This window comes from Rhineura floridana, chromosome 11 (assembly GCF_030035675.1).
Source record: "Rhineura floridana isolate rRhiFlo1 chromosome 11, rRhiFlo1.hap2, whole genome shotgun sequence".
Lineage (NCBI taxonomy): Eukaryota > Metazoa > Chordata > Lepidosauria > Squamata > Rhineuridae > Rhineura > Rhineura floridana.
The window spans coordinates 15,865,128-15,886,209 of NC_084490.1; the positions used below are offsets into that span (position 1 = coordinate 15,865,128).

At 45.5% G+C, this 21,082-nt stretch overlaps 1 protein-coding gene across 2 annotated transcripts in view; it reads left to right on the forward strand.

Annotated features, from left to right (window-relative positions):
• Positions 1 to 527: 527 nt before the first annotated feature.
• Positions 528 to 21,082, forward strand: part of SETD1A (SET domain containing 1A, histone lysine methyltransferase) — a 29,355-nt gene continuing 8,800 nt past the window's right edge. The window contains exons 1-14 of one of the 2 annotated variants that reach the window (XM_061588240.1): positions 528 to 784; positions 2,517 to 2,648; positions 4,893 to 5,045; positions 9,182 to 9,277; positions 10,237 to 10,507; positions 10,601 to 10,707; positions 11,204 to 11,424; positions 11,570 to 12,629; positions 13,690 to 14,592; positions 15,323 to 15,499; positions 15,898 to 15,985; positions 16,110 to 16,243; positions 16,901 to 16,979; positions 17,742 to 18,011. In XM_061588240.1, the coding sequence (XP_061444224.1) occupies positions 4,908 to 5,045; positions 9,182 to 9,277; positions 10,237 to 10,507; positions 10,601 to 10,707; positions 11,204 to 11,424; positions 11,570 to 12,629; positions 13,690 to 14,592; positions 15,323 to 15,499; positions 15,898 to 15,985; positions 16,110 to 16,243; positions 16,901 to 16,979; positions 17,742 to 18,011 (3,544 nt within the window). In that variant the 5' untranslated portion in view covers positions 528 to 784; positions 2,517 to 2,648; positions 4,893 to 4,907. The other variant, XM_061588241.1, reaches the window with a different exon arrangement.

Consider the following 21,082-nt stretch of genomic DNA (forward strand, 5'->3'; position numbering starts at 1 on the left):
GTTTCCCATTCAGTTACAACGAGCTTAGATTTCGCTCCCTCAGATTCGTAAGAAGCCCCATTTTTTACATCTGAACAGCTTGAAAAGTTCTGCTTGCGGCGTATCTCTTCCATCACTTAACCCGCGCTAGTCATCCCATATAAGCGTGGCTCGTTTTCATTCTGGCAAAGAAAGAATGTGCGAGGAAACAATCGCGTACTAGATCTTCTCCCTCCCCATCTAGAGTCTAGTTCTCGTTTCGGATCGAACGATTCGCCACGATCCTATGTTCGCAAGAAAGGGGTGAGTGCGAAAACAGCCCGAAGTTACGTTGGAGCCACACGGAGGAGCTGGACTGACAATCTATATAGTGAATACGTGAACGGCTGGTTTTCTTTCACTCCCCTTGGTATCGAAAGTACAGATTAGAAAAACCAAATAGGAGAGCCGGCAACACCGTCTCCATAGAGAGGACGGGGGAGGGGAAGTGAGGAGGAAGGAGAGAGGGTGGTGGTAAAAAGCTGCTCTCGCGAGACCTGACGCGAGAGTCTCGCTTGAGTGCTTTGGCCCCGCCCCCTGGTCCCTGTCGGCAGCGGCAGAGGGTTGTCACCCTTTTCCCCTTCCCTCTTTTCTTTCCCCCTCCCTCGTCCTCCCCTCACAGGTCGCGAGGCAAGAAGAGCGGCAGAGCACGCGACGCTGCGAAAGAGAGAGCGGAGGCGCGGGCGCGAGACGGCCGGACGAAGGAGGAGGAGGGGGCCGCCGCCGCGCGTGCGCCCCCAGAGAAGAAGAGGAGGGGGAGGAGCGGGTAGGGGCAGGTGACGCGCGAGTGGGAGGAGGAGGAGGAGAGAGAGGGATAGCGCGCGCGAGAGAACCCCTTTGCTGGTAAGGATGGCGGGGGGGGGCAGCAAGGAGGGAGGGGGAGAGAGAGAGAGAACGCGCGCGAGAGCAAGGCGCGAGCGACGGGTGTGTGTTGGGGGTGGGGTAGGGAGAGGCCGAGCGGGTGCATCTGGTGGGCGGGGCCGGGACACCTGATGGGTGGGGAGGACCCTAAAAAAAGGGGGGTGTTGCGGAGTGTAGATGGAGGGGAGAAGAGAGACCGGTATCGGGGGGAAGGCCCAGGACATTGCCTATGGGGGGAGGGAGGAAGAGGCTCTTTTGGGGGTGGGGAGGACCGAGGAAGGAGGCCTCTTCTCCTCCTCCAACTGGCCAAACAGCCCAAACGCACCTTCAGGATACATATTTGTGTGCGGTCGGGATGGGGGGGAGTCTTGTTAGTGGTGCTGAAGTCCCCTGCCCCCCACCTTCCTCCACTGGAGGCATGAATTAGAGGAGGGGGACAACAGTGGGAGAAGTGTGGGGTGAAAAGAAGGGCTCGGTGGGTGTTTGAGGAGGGGGACATAGGGCGAGTGGGCTGGGGATGTTTTGGAATGGATGGCTGCTATAGGGAACATCCTGAGGGGGTGTTATGAAGGGGGGGACAGGGGACCAGTTGAGGAGGAAGGGAGGGGTGAATTGTGGGGATGGTTCAGACTGCTTTGAAGGAGGTTCTGATGACAGAAAGGGGGTGAGATTGAGGACGAGACATTGAAAGAGGAATATAACCTGTTGGTTTGAAGAGAGGGAAAGGGAGATCTCCACTGATTGGCTCTGTAGGAGAAATGGGTGACATGGGAGATGTGCCGGTGGGGAATAGATTTTCTATATCTGCATGTCTCTGTAGAAGTAAAAGATGAGGACGAGCAGAGGGAATGGGACAATAGAGGACTATATTAAGGGGCTGTAGTGAGAGAGGGAGATCCCTCGTTAAGACATGGGAACTAAAGATGGCTTGGAGAGAAGTTGAAAAGGCCATGATAAATGGTAAAACTGAGAGGTAAGGCCTTCCAAGGATAGAGGAGGAATTCAGAAATTAGGAATGTTGAAATGAGCAAATATTTGAAAGAGGGAAACAACATGTGGGGGTATTTTAACTCCAAAGAAAATTAAGGATGAGGGCTGTGGAGCACAGGGAACTCCTAGAGGGATAAGAAAAATATAGTCTGGGGAAAATAATTTTCAGAGGACAAGCCTGTGTCAGGAATTCTGTTGAGGAAAGCTGATACAAGGAGGAAGATGATTTATAAAGCTGAAGAATATTGGGGAAACTGTTAGGATAGACCCCAGCAGAAGAGATGGATTGTGGATTTCTGTGTCTCCGCTCGGAAAATTAATGTACAATATGCCATACCATAGCTTGGGCCATCTGAATTCACATTGCTTCACCTTTTTCATTTTAGTTTTGAGATGAGAAATTATTGCATAATTTTGATTACTTCTTAATTTGTGAACATTAGTAGTTTTTTTTTTTAGAAGGAGGAGAAGATGTTGCTGGGGGTAGAATTGGGAGTCCTGCTTCCCAGCATTCCCGGTTCTAACATACTGTTTCATCTTCCAAGGAATTCTGGTTATGCTACTGCCTGAGAATGTTTCATTATTCAAATCTGGACTTATCAATTGCTTGTGTTTTTTTTTTAACATGTTGTGTTTTTTATTCCTAGTTTCCCAAGTGTTCTGTTTCACATTATGGACTGAACCACCTCCAACCAGGTTCTGTTGGGAAGGAGTAACCGCTGTGTCTGTACACTGCATTTTGCCATTAGCTTAACCACAGAAAAGATAATCCACAACAGGTGCAATTTTGTTCTTGCCTTTTGCTTTCTTTTCATTCTTTTTGCGTTCCACTTATTTTGAGATCTATATGCTGTCCTTATGCAACAGGCAGCTTTGCAGGGGGATGAATATATAATGATTGCAATTGCTGGGCTTTCCAAACTTGGCATTGCTACTTGGAGAGGGTATTTGGGTCAAGCAACTATTTTCTTTATATTTATTAGGAAGTAGAATATGAATAGGCGGCAGGAAAATGTGTTAAATTGACAATTTAAAAATATTTAAAAGGGCAAAACTAACTTTGAGGTCAGACCAAGATTGAATGAGTTGAATTTTATAGTAAAGTAGGTTTTAAAACTTCCTGCCCATAAGAACAGTAGAGCCATGGACAAACACTGCCTTAGGAGCTTTTGAGATCTACTACTTAGAGATTTGTCAGATATCTACCTGAGTTACTTATATAATGCAGCCTATATTAGGCTGCATTAACAGAGGTATAGTTTCCAAATCGCGTGAAGTATTAGTTCCCCTCTATTCAGCACTGGTTAGGTCTTATCTTGAATACTGCGTCCAGATCTGGTCTCCGCACTTCAAGAACAATGCAGACAAACTGGAACAGGTTCAGAGGAGGGCAACAAGGATGATCGGGGTCTGGAAACAAAGCCCTATGAGGAGAGACTGAAAGAACTGGGCATGTTTAGCCTGAAGAAGAGAAGACTGAGGGGAGATATGATAGCACTCTTCAAGTACATGAAAGGTTGTCACATAGAGCAGGGCCGGGATCTCTTCTCGGTCGTCCCAGAGTGCAGGACATGGAATAATGGGCTCATGTTGCAGGAAGCCAGATTTTGACTGGACATCAGGAAAAACTTCCTAACTGTTAGAGCCATACGACAATGGAATCGATTACCTAGAGAGGTAGTGCGCTCTCCGCCACTGGAGGCATTCAAGAGGCAGCTGGACAGCCATCTGTCGGGAATGCTTTGATTTGGATTCCTGCGTTGCGCAGGGGGTTGGACTTGATGGCCTTATAGGCCCCTTCCAACTCTACTATTCTGTGATTCTTAGTTCTGAGGCATTTTGCTTTAGGGTGTTTTTCACTGGAAGAGACAACTATGTGAAAATTGTATGGGGCAATAGTTTCTTTTATTACTAAAGTCCTCTCCTGTTTTAACAAAGTTGTTTGATACTAGTTTCTTTCTCTTTAAAATCATCACCTCTAAACCAAGGCTAAGTGTATTCCATGCTTTAAAAAAAATTGGCTCCAAGAAAAGCTAAATTCTGGGCCCTTTATAAATAATCAGCCAGATTGTTATTGTCTGTAGCTGGTGGCCCTTGCAATCTCTATAAAAATTGCATAATTTCTCTTATTTTGCACAGTTTCTTCTAATACTCATAATATTCTAGCCATGGGAGATGCAAGACCATTGATATTCCACTCCAGTGGTTAGAAATCTTATTTTGACAACAGTCTAACTTCTAAGATTGCAGCAGAGATTGTCCATATGCTTCCAACCATTTCTTCACAATATTTTATTTTATTTATTTAGATGAATTTATAAACCACATAATCAAAGAATCTGTATAATTATCTGTATAAAAATGAAAATCAGCAATTCTTTAAAAACAGTTATATGTAACTTATTTATATGTCTGAACAGGTTTGCTGAAACACAAAAAGGTTTTAGCAGCCATCTAAAACAGCACAACAAGGGTGCCTTATAATCATAAGAACTGGAAGCTTGCTAACAAAAAAGAATTCTGCACTCAATACCACATTTTTTGTTTATGTGAAGCTGCAGAATTGTAGCATGCCCACAGCCCTGTAGTTCTGAGTAGATTCAATGTGATTAATCCCTTTTCCAAAGTGGCCAGTTTAATAAAAGCTTAGTAAGTCCTGCGATGGACATCCAAATACCTTTGCGTAACCCACTGAGCCTTGTGTAACATAGTATAGTACTGTAGATGTTGAATTGAATTGAATTAGTTTATTACGGTACAAGACCAACATCTAGTACTGTAGATGTTAAAAGGATTCTGGAGAAGTGGTATAGAACAGTGAATGTTTGTGCCATTTGTCATTTCAGACGTTATAATATTAACCTCCCTTCTAGTTCTGGGATATGCAGAAACATCTGGTGGCTATTCTGGGTGTGAGGGTGTCCCTCTCAGAATTGGCTAGTAGGGTCCCTTGTTACTGTAAAGTCTTTCTGCCAGATGTAATCAAATTAGTCAGTGTTCTGGTTCCCTTTCCACTGCTCTAGGGTAAATGAGTCAGAATGGATCAGGAAGGTGGGGGTGACTTCCAGAAAACCCCTAACTTCCAGTGGAGAAACTACAAGCTCATCATTGACCCAGTACTCAAACAGGGACCTCACAAGATCTACCGTTACGATGGAGTGCATTTCAGCACCAATGTAAGTGGACAGAACCGGATTCTTATTTGGATGGGAGGATTTGGTTGATTTATACTAAGGAGGGAAGGATGGTTCTGGCTTTCCTGCTGTAAATATTCATGTGTCTTTCTAAGCACCGCCTTTTTCATTTGTGTCCTCCTGATTTTCAGCTTGTTGCTTCTCCCGTTCTGTTAGTCTACTGTGTTTTGGGTGTGTGTGTCTGTCATTAACTCCTTGGTTTTCTCCAGGTCTGAGTGGACAGCAAAGTCCAAGACAGTGTTACTCAAAATCTTTGATGGGTCAGCTTTATGCCATGCAGTTCCTGTGGGGGCTATTGGTTCTGTGCACCTCCTGCTCCTGGTTGTCATAAGTTCCCTATCCCCACCTGCCCCACATTTTTTGTGTCCTTGTTCATTGAGGCTCTAGATCAGCCTTTCCCAACCAGTGTGCCTCCAGATGTTGTTGGACAACTCCCATCTTTCCTGACCATTGGCAATGCTGGCTGAGGCTGATGGGAGTTGTGGTCCAACAACATCTGGAGGCACACTGGTTGGGAAAGGCTGCTCTAGATACTGGGATACTTGAATGTAGCAATCTGAATCCTTTGCACATCTCTGAGTAGGGCTGGTGCCTAAACTTTGATGTTAGCTTCTGAAGAATGGAAGCTGGCATTTAGATGTTTTAAATATGTTATTTTTATTTTGGCAAATTTTTTAAACACAGAACATGCAGAGTGCTGTCAGGAAAAATGGCAGGTGGATTTTGTGTGCAGACAGCCACTGAGAGAACAAAGAGGTGTGTGAGGTGAACAGAGAAAGGAAGAAGGTTTGTGACTCATGGAGCGTGTGCTGAGGAGTTTTTGGAAGGTCTAAGAGCCTGCCTGACATAGGGATGAGCAAGGGTGCTTTGGGTATTGGGGAGGCCAGAAATACCTGGGTTCATGAACTCCCTGGACTCTGTTTCATCTCATATTAAATCAAGTCACTGCTTTTTCTTTTAGTTCCACTGGAATAGTTGAGACTTGAGCAACTGAGACCCATTGAAATTTAAGTGGCTTAACTTTTCCTCGATTGCACCTATTGATTTTCTAGGTTTATGAATATAGTAATATAGCAATCCAAAGAATATGGCTGAGGTTGGTTTATGTCTGTCCTATGAATTAGGTTGCTAATGAGCAGGAACAATAGAACATGGAAAAAACATTTGGTTTGGTCCTCTGTCAGATTTTGCTGGCATCATGTAAAGAAGACAAGGCTGTTGGTGGTCTCGAGGTCTATTTCTCTATATTCTATAGTGTGTTACAGTAAATGGTAAGGCTCAGTGGAGACCACACACACCTGCTCCAGTTCTAGTAAGATACAATTAAACCGTGGCTGTTGGCTAACTTTGATTGGATGTCTTTTTTTAAAAAAATAAAATGCTTTGGTTTTTTATTTGTCTTTGAGGTACCATTGGTTCTTATTTTGGAGATGCCATTAAACTCGCTAACGGGTTGGTTCCATTTCAGAGTCCTCCTAGAAATGAGAACAGGCCTTGTAGCAGTGGAACAGTTTGAAGATCGTAGTGATTGACTCCTGGGTTTTGCCTGCCATGCTTGAAACCCATACAACTTTATGCCCAGGTCACAGAAAGAAAAGCGAGACTGAGAAGAATCCTGAAATAATCTGTCTCAAAAGATAATTTCTCCCCCAAACCACAATAGTACTTAGAATTTAGAGTACAAGGACTAAAATCTCATTCCAGCCCCTTTTGCTAATTGCTATATATTTTGGAAATTTGTTTGCTATGCATTTGGATATCTCTTTAACAAATCATAACTAAATTTTGCCTGGTGGTTCCTGAGATCTAGGAGTAGGTTTTTGTCTATTGTTGAATACAATTGGATGCCATTTTGAATCAAGATGGCCGAATGAATCTTTCAAAACTCCACTGATGTTAACCACCGATTTAAAAACTGCATTGATTTGTTGGTTTCTTAGAATTCCCAAGTGATTCTGGGTACGAGGCTGCTAGTTTTAAACATTTGCTATTAAAATACTAAGCCTGAAGTCCTACGTACACTTTTAGTGATTCTCATCCAGCCCTGTGGAACTCACTTTTACATTTGGGCTGTAGGTGTTGTCCCAATTTTCTTTACAAGCATCTTGAGTTCCAATAAAATATTGTTACTTATCCTAATTCTTCTGTTAAGGTAGGAGAGAAACGTGAAAACACAGACACTTGAGTCATCCATGCCCTCCCTTCTATAATCTTTCTTAGACTTCTATTGCCAGTTACAGTGTTGGAGTTATGTTTCACAGATGCAATGTGCACAAAATCCAGAACGTTTTACATCTCAGTGCTGAGAGGGATACCAAAAATTTAAGCTAGCTCCTTGAGATATTCTGATTGCTGCAGTCAAAAAGAGAAGCAGTATCTTCTGTTTACAGTCCCTGCATAACTTGACAGCATTTGAAGGCTTAGTTTCACTTTCTCTAGCCTGGGAATCTATTTCCCTTGTAGATGCCGCTTTGTTTGAACATTTCCCTAAGCAACAGAAGCAGCTGTGACAAAGACCCAAAGCTGTAAAAAGAGCCTGAGAACAGGAGGAAAGGAGAGAGAAAAGCTGGGTTTGAAACTGTGATGAGTTAATGATTTGGGTCATGTTTGTTCAAACAGGCACTGATGACCGTAAGATCCATCCTTACAATTCCACTCAAGAACAAAGAATAGCAAGTTTGTAGCACTCAGACCCATTGTTGCCCATAGCATTTTCCCCTCTTACGTCTAATAATCAATGTGTACATTGGATATGACAGCTGGTATAGCACAGTGGGGAGGAGAGCCTGGCTGGTAGTCCAGAGTCTGTGAGTTCAAATCCCCGCTCGTGTCTCCTGAGTGTCAAGGGCCAGCTAAAGATCACCCCGCAGTGAGTGGCTCAGGGGTTACATGCCCTGCCACCTGTGTAGCCGTGGGCAAGCTACATAGTCCCAAGGAGCCCAGCTGGCAGTTGCGGACAAGGAAGGGGCTGGCTTGTGCAACTGTGGCAACATGAGCAGGCCCTAGCCAGCTGGTGAGGACTAGCCTCAGAGGGAGGCAATGGTAAACCTTCTTTGAATGCCACTTACCATGAAAACGCTATGAATACAACCAAAAAAAGGATTCATAGGGTTGCCATAAGTCGGAATCAACTTGAAGGCATATAACAACAGCAGCATTAGAAATATGTTTGATTTAACTTGGTGGAACTTATTTCCAAGTAAAGTCGTTTAGGCCTGGAGTGGAAATGGGCTAACTTGGGAGTGAAGATGGATATGTTGGCCACAGTCCCAAAATCTATAGCACACCTGAGCTTGCCTCTGTTTCTACTGCCAGTACTGTTAACTTGCAAAATGTTTTACAGTATTTGTCTTCACCCTCCTAACAGTGAGGGTAGGTCACTGTTCCCACTATATAGATGAAGAAGAGGGAATGACTCACTCAAAAGTTGTACAATGAGTCCATCACAACCAACCTCAAAATCTGCCCTACACAGGTTTTTATAGTCCTCCTCAAGAGCAGCTGCTATAGTGTATTTCACTCACCTGGGCCCCATATAGACACGGTTATTATATTCTGGGAGAGATTTAAAAAGAAGCTTGGCTGCTCACAGCAGAGCCACAAGTTCACATATAGCGTTCACCCTTAACAGTAAGTAACCATAACAATTGTCTTCCTTTACGTTACAAATGGCAAACTACCATGAAAAACAAAACAATCCTTAGTAATATGGAGAAGTTCCTAATAACTTGTATCATACATACTTAAAGTTCTGTTGTAGATTATTACATCTTAAATCCTATTTCATAAATGTTCCAGTGTTTCGTGTTACATTTCCTCTTTTTCTCTGTTTTTCCTTTTTATAAAAATTCCAGCTTAAGTCTTCATCTTTATTTCCATATCTGGGGCTCTTAAATTAACTGCTGCTTGAATGCCTGGGGAAAGTTGCTTATCATACTCCTGCGTTGAAGCGGTGGTATAGGAAATCTTAGTGTGTGATCTGTACTCTGTTCCAGTTGTCTTACCACCTTTCCCCTGAGACCTCAGAAGCCTTCAGCCAAGGAGTACTTTACTCTAAGGACTTCTGTTTTCCTGTTTTTAATTGCCATTGTTGTCTAATGAAATTTGCTCTTCTCAAGGATTCGCGCCATGTCCCCGTGTGTGATGTGCAGGATCCTAGACGCAGGAAATGGTCTAAAAACAGAGACATTTCCCTGCCTGTCCCAAAGTTTAAGGTAAGCATTGCCCACCTGGTTGTGTATCTTTCTCCAATTCTCTAAATGTTTTCAGTCTCCCAAGTTCTTAGCACAGCATCAGTGCCACATCAGCCTTTCCTGGAGGTCTGCTAAATTCCCAGGAGTGGTCAAGTGTACATGAGTGTAGTTGCATGTCAGGCTGTAAATAAATTGGATTAATTTTACCCTAAATAATCCTCCTGAAACCTGCTCGCATTTCCAGCCATCTTTCCGCAATATGAGAGTATTATGGGATTAAGCTGGTGGGAGAGCTGGGAACTTGGTGAGTGTAGGAAGTACAAATACATGTCTTCATCTGCCTTGACCTTGGGGCTAAAAAGTAGCAATCGTGTCTTACAGAGGAAAATGCTTGGATCTAATCATAAGAGGAGAAATTGTTAAGAGAGTTCTGGGAGGGCAGAAAAGGAAAAGAAAACTGCATCTTTCTTGTCATTTTGCTTCATGCTGCTGCGTTCCTTTGAATATGTTGCTGTGAAATGTCAATGGATAATAAACATTTTTCTGCAGAGTAAAAAGCTGAGTAAAAATTATTTTTAAAAAGAGGAGAAAATTCTTCAAAGGAAAAAAAACACAATTTGCCCTCAGAATAAACTTGGCAAATTAAGAAGATCCAAAGTACAGTGAATATAACTCATTGTCTGGAGTTACACAGACATGGAGGTTTTGTTTTTGGAAATTACTAGGGAGGTAATAGGAAAAGCAAGGTGTACTTGATGTAATCTGTCTTGGGTGGAGATTGAGAAGCATGGAATAGGAGGGTCAGGGATCTGGACAACACTTATGGAAGGTCCACTCAACAGTTGTGTGATTTCTGAACCTCCTCTTGTCAGCACTCTAAAGCTTTTGCCCATTGAATGCTTTTTCTTAATTATTGGGGTATGGTCTTTGGCAGCTGATTTAAACCCCTCATGCCATCTCACCTTCTGTTTTTGCTGCAGCTGGATGAGTTCTATGTGGGTCAGATCCCTCTGAAAGAGGTGACCTTTGCCCGTCTCAATGACAACATCAAGGAGCCCTTCCTGGCTGACATGTGCAAAAAATATGGAGACATTGAGGAGATTGAGATCCTCTACAATCCCAAAAACCGCAAGCACCTGGGCCTGGCCAAGGTGCTCTTCACCAGCACAAGGGGGGCCAAGGAAACAGTGAAGAAGCTGCACAACACTTCAGTCATGGGCAACATCATTCATGCCCAACTCGACATCAAAGGTGGTTGTCCTACTCCAGTCATAACTCCCAGTTCACTCTTGCCCCCGGTTCATAGTAGTTCCCACTTCCAATAAATGGCTTTTTTCTCCACAGGTCAGCAGCGAATGAAGTATTATGAACTGATTGTGAATGGCTCCTACACACCCCAGACTGTCCCCACTGGGGGCAAAATAATCAATGAGAAGTTCCCAGCAGACTCGGTAAGTCTGCTAAAGTCTCTCATTTGAATGTCCAGATCTAGAGCCACTTCTCCACAAGAGGCCTCACCAATGGATTGTTTTTTCTATTTAGGGCTTGCCTGTTGATCCTAATTCCTGATTGGAAAATAGCCATCCTTTGGCGCTCTTCCCCCTGTCGTCACCACCACCACTGCTTTGCCTTCCCTCTGCTGCTCTGCCGTCATTGCCCATCCAGAAGGCTCCTGCCACCTGCTGGCTGCCAATCCCCAAGCTGGCCAGCTCAGTTCCCTGTTAGACATTTATACACTTGGTTTACCAGAGTAACAGAGGCAGGAAAACAATGACCCAGTCATGCTTCTTTGCAAAATAATTGGTGTTTTCCCTTAGAGGTGACTGCACCCCAGGCAGCTTGGAAATAGCTACATGACTTGGCAACCCAGCAGTCCCTCATATTTCAGCTGCTGGCGAGAAGTTACTATGCAAGAACTGATCTGCTCTCAACTCTTTCCTTTTGCAGTCAGAGTCCCAAAGGCGCCACTCAACTGATTCCTCCTACCCTAGTAACACAATGCCTTCAACGCCTGGCAACGGCACACCTTGCTCTCAGGACACTCCCTATTCCAGTGGCAGGCAGGACACACCTTCGTATGGCCAGTACACGCCACAGTCTTCCCAGGGGACTCCGTACACCCCCCGGGGAGGGACACCATATTCCCAAGATTCTGCTTACTCCAGCAGGTAGGTGGTTTCCCCCCCCCCTCTAAGCGCTGGGGAAACTATTTCACAGGTGTTGTGTCCTTGAGCTGGCCTTTTAGGGCTAGCTAAATGGAAGAGACTAAAAACAGGGCACTCATGGTAATGCTTCTTCATCTTCCTCTCCAAGGCAAGGGACTCCTGTCTACTCTAGCTACCAGCCAGAGTCAACATTGTACAAATCCCGCCGACATGAGAACAGCTTTTCAGACTCGTACTCCCGCCGGCATTATTCTTCTTCGTCCTCCTCGTCCTCGTCCTCCTCGTCCTCTTCCTCCTCCTCTCACTACCGCAGCAATGACCATCACTACCCACCCTACAGTCAACAGTTTGATGGCAGCGGCAGCAGCAGTAGTGCTGCCATAGCCAGCAGCAGCCGGTACCAGCGTCTCTCATCCACCTCTGAAGGGCGGTCGTCTTCCTCCTCCTCCTCCTCTCATCGCTCTCACCAAAGAGAGGACTCTGGCTTCCATTCCCGGCATAGGGAGCGCTCCCAGCGGGAGGATGCTACTCCTTCTGCCACCCCCACCCCTGCCACCACCCCCACCCCTGCCGCCACCCCCACCCCCTCCTTGTCTTCGGCTGTGGCAACAGCATCAGATGGTGCTCAGTTCCAGAACAGTCACAGTTTTGCTCAGCAGAGTGCAGAGCACTTTCCAGCACCCAGTGTGCTCTACCCATCTTATGCAGCCACTCCGGATCCATTCTCTCTCCCGGCTGAATCTCACGCCGTGGACCAGGACTACCGTCTGCTCCCCACAGCTGAAACTTTTGCTGCCAATTCCTTGCCTCCCACCGAATTTCTTGCTCAGGAAACTAAAGAGAACATCAGCCCAGCAGTGACAGCAGCACTAGGGGCGGAGGAACAGTCCCGTTCTCCTGCTGTGCAGACCTCGCCAACCCGATCTGGCTCCCCCGCACCTGAGACTACCAATGAGAGCGTCCCCTTTGCTCAGCATAGCAGCTTGGACTCGCGCATTGAGATGCTGCTGAAGGAGCAGAGGTCCAAGTTCTCTTTCCTCAATTCAGACACCGAAGAGGAAGAGGAGGAGAAGGGGGCGCCCAAGGGAGTGGAACCACATGGGCCCTGCACTCCCCCGCCGCCCCTTCCAGTCAGCTTTGAAGATGTGGTGCCAGCAGCGGACGTGGCATCAGGAGCAGAATCTCCCAAAGCCAATGGACAAGACAAAGTAAGAGCAAAGGGTTTGAAATGTGATTGATAACTATCTCTCTCACATACATAAAATGCATTTATTTATTAGGTTTATATCCCACCCTTCCTCCCAGTAGTAGCCCAGGGTAGCATATATGTTTGTACATGCACACACAAATAGGAAACTCACTCATTCTCAAGAGTGTGGAACTTTATGTAGCGAAAACAGCATAATCAGCTCACAAGAGGGAGGTCTCAGCAGGTTTTGGGGACCCCTAAGATTTGCAGAAGTAAAAAAACCAAACACTTCAAGTGGGAAATTACTGGGGGACAAACCAGCCCAATGAAGACCAAGCAAAGCATGCTCGGTGGCTGCAGAATGTTTAGTGTCTTTGGAGATGGGGGAGAGCACAGTGGAGTATCCTGGAAGAAGGCATGGTTGGAACCTTGGACCAGGAGTATTCCATGCTGCACTATTTTATTGCGTATGTATGTATCCAAAATTCTGTAATTGGAGCATATGCAAGTAGTTAAAAAAATACATAAGATTAATTTGTATCCTTGTCACACAAATTTGGGTTATGTTTGCATTTACAGATTTGGAAATTTGTGTTTGAATAATTAGACATGTTCTTTGGGGCATTTAATAGCGCTTTGGGAGATTTGAGATGAAGGACTGTGGGGAAATGATGATTGCTGTTTCCTGGCTGCAGGAATCATGACAACTCTGGGATATTAGCCTTCTTGGTAGATGCTGCATTCAGCTGTTTAAGATTTTCTGCACAATCATGAGGGATAGAAACTTGGGGTCTACAAGCTGGGAGAATGAGAGAAACTGAAAGCTAGGAATTGTGTGTCTGATCTTGCTGGCATAATGAAATTTGAATTTGTTTCCAGATTATCACTATTTAATGCAAACAATGGAACTATAATGCTAGGGTTAGGCAGGTGAGAAGGCTGATGGACAGAAATGGGGGGGTTAGCATTTTTGGATGTGGTTTGTGGAGATTGCTTTCAGGAAAATGGATGACTCATGCTGCAGAAGCTGGACAGTTGGCTCACTGTGCCACCTCTCTCTCCTTCCCCTCCCCAACCAGGCATCTCAGCAGTCTTCAGGTGAAGATATGGAAATCTCTGAGGATGAAGCAGAGGTGGAGCCCCCAACCCCTGTGGCAGGGGTGTCTGAACCCCATTTTTCTGTGATGCCATCAGCCCTCAGCCACATGCCATTGGGTGTGTCCTCCTTTACTCCCCACCACCGGCCAGAGTTGCCCCCTACCTACCCAATACAGCCTCTCATGTCTGTCTCCCTCCCACATCTGGCGAGTAAAACCCATTCGCTCTCCAACTATGGCCAGGTGGGCCCACGGCATGCTCACCGCCTCTCGGACTTCAGAGGACGGGCGGGTGTGGTAGGCGGAGGCCGAGGTGCCCCCCACATCTATGACTTTGTCAACTCTATGGAGCTGATGAACCGGCTGGGCAACCAATGGGGCGGGATGCCCATGTCCTTCCAGATGCAGACCCAGATGCTGAGCCGCCTGCAGCAGCTGCATCAGAGCAAAGGCCAGTTTGAGGACCCTTTTCCCTACCACCGGGAGGCGGCTTCTTTCTGTGGCCGGCCCCTCTATGGCCATGGCTATCTACTGGACCAGGGTAGCCGCCACTTCCAGAGAGACCAGTTGTTCATGCAACAGCTATCGGCAGTGGGGGTCTCAGAACAGCAGCAGCAGCAACAGCATTCCTCGGAGCAGCCCCCTCTGCCACCCCCGCAACGTCTACTTGATTTCCGAGCAGCCCCATGGGGTTACCAGGAGGAAATGGCCCCACCCCCACCTCTCCCCAAGGACCCCCATGCCTCTGTAGTGGACAGTGTCCTTGCAACACTTATGCAGGAGATGAAGAGCATCATGCAGCGTGACCTCAACCGCAAGATGGTGGAGAATGTGGCTTTCAACACCTTTGACAAGTGGTGGGAGCGCAAGGAGGAGAAGGCCAAGGTGACTGGTGGGGGCAGGGGTGGGATGGGGTGAAAATGCCAAGATCCCCAATCTTGGGAGGGGTGGAGGGTTGAGTAAATTTGAGACAAGATTCCTAACTCTTTATTCCCACCTTTGGATGGGATGTTGACGGGTCATGGGAAGTTAAGGATTGAGTCAATCTAGATGACCTATGAGGCCTGCTTTGCAGTGAGTGATGTGAAAGACTTTTAAGTGCCATTCCTTACTGGTAATATATAAAGTGAAAGCTCAGAGCTCTCAAAAATGTGGGCTTCCTCTCTCTGAGACTGCTGCAAGCCTCTGGATGCTGCAGCCCCAGGTTGGCAGTGTTGCTAGATGGCATGGGGGGGGAGGAGGGTAGAAGCTTAGTACAGGTGTGAAGTGTGTTGACAGGACCCAGGTGGAATAGTAAAGAAATTTGGGTGAGGATGTTGTAACTGGGCAAGTGGGTATGAAGTGACACAGCATAGAAGCTGAGCAGATCAACCTAATGAGATCTCTGCATTTAGGAAGGTTTTTGTCTGCATTCATGGATAGAAAGGGTGCTGTTTCATCACATTTGACAGACGCTGCTAAAATAATGATTATCAGACGTCTCCCAACATGTTATGCTGCTTCTGAGCATACTTCTCTGAAAGATTTTGCTGTGCTGTCTCCCATTCCCAAACCTTGAACCCCCTCCCTTGGCCATTCACCACTGTCACTGACACTCCGGTCTCATTATCTGCAGCCTTTCCAGAGTACGGTTAAGCAGCCAACCAAGGAAGAGGAGAAGGATAAAACGAAATTAAAAGACCCTGCCCTGCTATCCCTAGTTGACTGGGCCAAGAGTGGTGGTACCGGTGGCCTGGAAGGGTTTGGCTTTGGGACTGGCTTTCGAGGAGTTCTCAGACTCCCATCCTTCAAGGTGAGGGTCACATATCTCTTGTGTTGGCTGTGGCAGCAATCCAACTTACCATGAAAAACATAAGGAGAGTTTGCTGGGTCAGGCCAACGGCACATCTAGTCTAGCATCCTGTTTGCACAGTGGCCAGCCAAGTGTCTATTGGAAACCTGCTAGCAGGACCTGAGTACCCTCTACTGTGGTTTCCAGCAGCTGGTATTCCTAAGCACACTGCCTCTGACCATGGAATCAGAGCATAGCCATCAGGGCTAATAGCTTAAGGGTCCAGCATATTACTTTGTTCAGGGGGCTATAGGTGGGAAAGGGATAATCTCTGTTAAGAGACAAAGTCTCTGGTTTAAGCACTTCCTTGAACTTTGGCTCTCTGAGCCCTTCTCACTCCGTGGAACCTTTTGTTGCAGGTGAAAAGGAAAGAGCCATCAGAAATCTCAGAGGACAGTGAAGTGAAGCAGCCATGTCCTTCTACTCTTGCCGAAGAGGATGAGGAGGGTCAGTTGCTTCACCTGTGGATGTTTATGGGCAGTTCTTAAGCTTTTGTGATCAGACAGGGGTTGTGTTTTTGGTTTTTTTAAGTTGACTCCATCCTATTGTTTTTCCCTATTCCATCTTGCAGATAAAGATTCCTCAGAGATACACAAGGCTTCCAAGAGAGACGATGAGCGGATCAAAGGCCCAGGGAAACGGCGGAAACTTTTCTGCCTGGACAGCGAGGGAGAGGAAGCATCTGAGGACTCATCTTCTGAGAAGGTGAGAAAGTGTCCCATTTTCGCTGTTCCCACTGGCGTTGGAGCCATCTAACCTGATAAAAATTCAGTTTCTCCCTTAAGCCTCTCGGGAAATAGCATAAGGCAGCTGAATGGGTCTTTGTGGTGGAAAACTGAAATAGTCTGGATGCTGGAGTTTCCCTCCCCATTGTGCCTGGCCAGGTGACTTGCTGAGTCCTGACGAGGGCTGCACTCCTCCTTCCCTACACCTGTCTCAAACGACCATCCCTTGCTAAGTTCCTCAGTGGGCCATCTCTCCTCCATGCCTGTCAACAAGCACAGAGCCTTGTGTGTGTTTTTGCTCTTTGTTCATTCGCACCTTCTGTTACTGCTGTTGTTGAACCTACTTGACTCTTAGGGATTCCTGGCCCTTCCTTTTCTTCTGTGTCTGCTCCCCCATCCACCCTTTCTTTCCTTCAGCAGCCAAGGAAGCCTCAGAAGGCAAATTACTTTGCTGTTTGCGCCTGTAGTCCAAATAATTTTGGAGGGCTTAAATTCCTTTGTGGACTGGTGCTCATGCCCCCTTCCAGCCACTCTGGAATTCAAGATAAGATTTTGCTATACATAACCTTTTCCCGTGTTAATGGGCTGGTTAAAAGGTTCAATCCCTGAGAAACCTTTTGTACCGCTGTCTTCACAGGAGGAGGAGGAAGAGCGACGGAGGGAGGAAGATGAAGACGGTGCCAGGAAACATGGCAAGAAGGTGGAGGAATCTGAAGGTATTTCCTAATTGGCAGTGGAGTGTAGGGAGCTCAGTAGTTGGCATTTGCCACTCAGAACTGATGGATTCCCATGATTAATGCAATCTTTAGTAACAGGCTACTGTCTTACATGGAAATGAAAGGTTGTAGGATCTTCTTTGATCAGTGTGCTCTTTTCTGTATGAATCATACCACTACCATCATTGGGGTAGGGTTGCTCCCCACCTTTTCAAGTATGCATTTACATTCCCTATCCATACAAGTGGTATCTCCCTTTTTTTGTTCTTGAAGAGCACAGGACACTTCTTAGATGTAAAGCCAGCTGTACTTAAGCATTTTGCAGAGTTGCTGGGTGATTGTAGCCTGAGCTTTATATACTTAGTGTTTATGTTGTTTAAAAACCCTTCTTCCCAAAGCCAGCATCCTGTGTAAAACATTCAAATTCAGCCATATTTTTATTTGTACATTTGAATTTTTTCAAGAAGTTTTGTATAATCTTGCTTTTGTTAATTATAGAGAGGGGCAAGGAACTAGAAATTTTGTTCAACTCTCTCTCCAGTTTTTGAAATTGCACTAAGCATCAACCATGTGCTTTCAAGTATATCCTTGCAACCATGAGGACTAGAATTTTTTAAATATATAAGCTGATATACTTTTGGAAGCTAAATATTGGGCCAGGATGACATTCTGCACTCTGGCTGAGCTCTTCACGGAAGTGTGATATGCCCACAGCCATGTTGATAGTCTTTACCTGTCCCCTTATCCTTTCTACGTATGAAGGCGAGAGCGATGGCTCCTCCAAGTATTCTCTTTATGAAGAATCTGATGAGGACAGTGACAGCACTTCTGACTCGGAGAGCAGCTCTTCATCCTCCTCTTCCTTGTCCTCCTCCTCATCTGACGAGGAGGAACCTGAAAGCATGGAGGAAATGGATGAGCCCGCCATAGGCAGCTGCCCTACTGAGCTACTGAGAGAGATGGAAGAGAGAGCACGACAAGCTGCAGACACTGAGCGGGGCAAGAAGAAACCAGAAGCAGGACTGCTCCAAGGTAAGATGCACAGCTCTGAGTTCCCCCAGGAGGTGGCCCATCAGCCCTGCCAGGGTAAAGGCTGGGAGATGGGGAAATAGTTCAGTGCAGCTGGACATGTCACCGTTCCAAAGCTTTGAAGGCCAAGATAAGGATTGCCATGTTTGTCCTCATTAGCTTCTCAAAGGGCTGGTGAACCATATGTGCTTTGTCCCTATTCCATGGCTTTGAGCAGCACCTGTACGCTGCTGAAACCCAGCTCTGCCTTTTCACCCCAGAACCTCTCCCTCCCTCTGGTCATGCATCTCCTCTCAGGTATTTCCGCTTGGGTGCTTCATCATAGTTTCAAGCTCAATATGTCCAATATGGACTGAACTCATAGTTCCTCCCAAGCCCCCCTCTCATTATCCACTGACAATCCACCCTGTTGATCAGGCACAAAGCCTCGGCTTTCTCTTTAATTCATTCCCCCTCCATTCACCCTCCTTATTCATTCCGCTGCCAAATCATGCCACTTCTCCCTTCACAGCATTCCTAAAACCTGGCTCTTCATCCGTCTCCTCAGCAAAAACACTAGTCCACATATTGCTTGCCTCTCACCATGACTGCTGCAGTCTTCTCTGTGGTTTCTCATTGTTTCACCATAGTCCATACATATATCCAGCACTCACTTGCCAATATTACTCACTTACCTTGTTACTCTGACCACATAAATTCCTACGCTAGCTCCCTGCCATCTTTGTTTCCTGCACCTTAGCTTTAAAATCCTCTGTGACATTGTTGTTCCTCCCCCCCCCATTATCCATTCTTGAATTGAAATAGATCCCTACCTGTGGCCTTACTCTGTCCACCTCCATCACCCACAGCCATTCTAAGGTCTCCTGTTCCAGAAACAATTCTGCTCTTTCTTCCTTGCTGCCCATTATGCCTAGAACTGCTTCCGTGAGACCCAATTCAGTGAAGTGGGTTTTCCCATGCATAGGGAAATTTGCATTGGAATGTTTTATGATGCCCTACAGAGTGATCTGTTCTACTTTTATTTAGTAAGCAAAGCTACATACTTTGAAACTGCTAAGCTTGCCTTACTATTTATTTGCAGTTGGCATCCATTCATTGTTACTAATAAAATTTACAAAGTAGAACATTTTCCTTGGAAAAATAAAACACTGGAAAGGTTTACATGGAAAATTTTCCATGCTCTATCATTGTATCCAACTTCCTTCCAATTCCTTCTCTAAACTTGTTTTTTTTTTTAAGCATTTGGAACAATTCCCTAGTCGCAGCATGCTACTGCAACTAAGCTGAAGTGCATTTAACTGAAACACTGCATACAGTAGGGCCCCGCTACTACGGCGGGTTAGGGACCAGGCCCCCGCCGTAAAGCGGAAATCGCCGTAAAGCAGAACCCATAGACTATAATGGGCTGCGACACACGAAAATGACGCGAAAATGTCACAAAACGCCGTAAAAGTGCAAAATGGGGAATTTCCCCAAATTGAAAGCCGCCGCATGAGCGGAATGCCGCAAAACGGAACGCCGGTAAGTGGGGCCCTACTGTATTCTTTCCACTTAAGGCACGTCCCATTTCCCTCCCCCTTCCTCTATTGTTTCTTGCTTATCTTTTTTTTTAGATAGGGTCCTGTCAAGCCTAAGTGCTATATACATAGATGGTGCTCTGTATATTAAATAACTATATGTTAGGGTTGGTCACTCAGGTAAAGAAATCTTAATCAATTAATTTAAGCTGTAGTCAATCCATTGATTAAATTTACGTATGTCTAAAACCAAAATGAAAATATAACATCTTTGTTATAAATGGCATACTTGAATGATGTGTTCTGACTTTATTTAAAAAATTGTTTCCATCCCAATGAGAATGTCCATGGTGCCAGAATGCAGATGAACTAAATCAGTCATATAGCGTCATCAGCGAGGGGGTTACAGTGGAAGAGATTATTTTATTCGAACTCTCAAGTATTATACAGGAATACCCCGCTATACGGACCTTCACTTTATGGACACTCGCGAGTATGGACATATTTACAGTAGCACCATTCCCCTGTTTACGTATGCTCACTTCGCAAGAACGGACACTTAACGGCATGACGCCACCGCCTGATCAGTTTCCAACTACAAACTTTTTCTTAAAATAAGGCCTACTGTGTTTATTTTAGTTATAAATGCGTTATTTACATCAGTTATGCCCGTACATGACGATTGCAGTGCAGTATATGCATTGATAAGTGAAAAAAGGTAGTGCTTCACTTTAAGTACATTTTCGGTTTACGTACTCGCTCTGGACCCATTGTGTACGTTAATGCGAGGTATTCCTGTATTGGAGTGAGATTTGGATCCACAAAACTTTATAATCATTTCAATTTAAATATTGCAGCGCAACTATATGTATGGAAAATAATAAGTATTGCGGCTAAATGATTAAATGGTGAGATTCACTGGATCTGTTGATGGCAGGGCAGGAATCAATGGGTATAGAAACTTGCATTCTCCGCCATAGGAAGGATGATATACACCTTAGTCATTGGGATCTATAGCAGATGGCTACCAGATTTTGTAATGGTGTCTTCTCCAACCCCAGAGTTAATGAGATAATGGGGACAGGTGTATTGAACTCATTGGGAACAAGAAACAGATGTAGGTGGGTGGCTATCAGGGGAAAGGGCCTTTCAGTTGTGCTCAAACTGTGGAACTCCCTCCCTGAAAATGTACACCTGGTGCCTTCTTTACTGTTTTTGATATGCCAGACAATGTCCATGCCTTTAATGGCTTGTTAGAATGACATATTTAATTGTCTGTTACCTTTAATGTATAAGCTGAAATTTGTTTAGGTCTGTTTTCGCTGTTGATTTCTGCTGCTTTTAAGATGGGGGCTTTAATTTTGTTGAAAGCTGCCTTAAGGCCACTGGTGATAAGGCAGGGTAGAAATTTTATAAGACTTCATGGAGATGTTTGGCTCCTCATCTGAGTCGCTCAGAGGATGGTGGAGGAGAGAGATTCAGATAGCTGCAGCTTGAAAGACTTTGCTGTTTGGATGCCTGTGCACCCCCCCCCTTTAGTGGGAAGGGCCTCCAGAA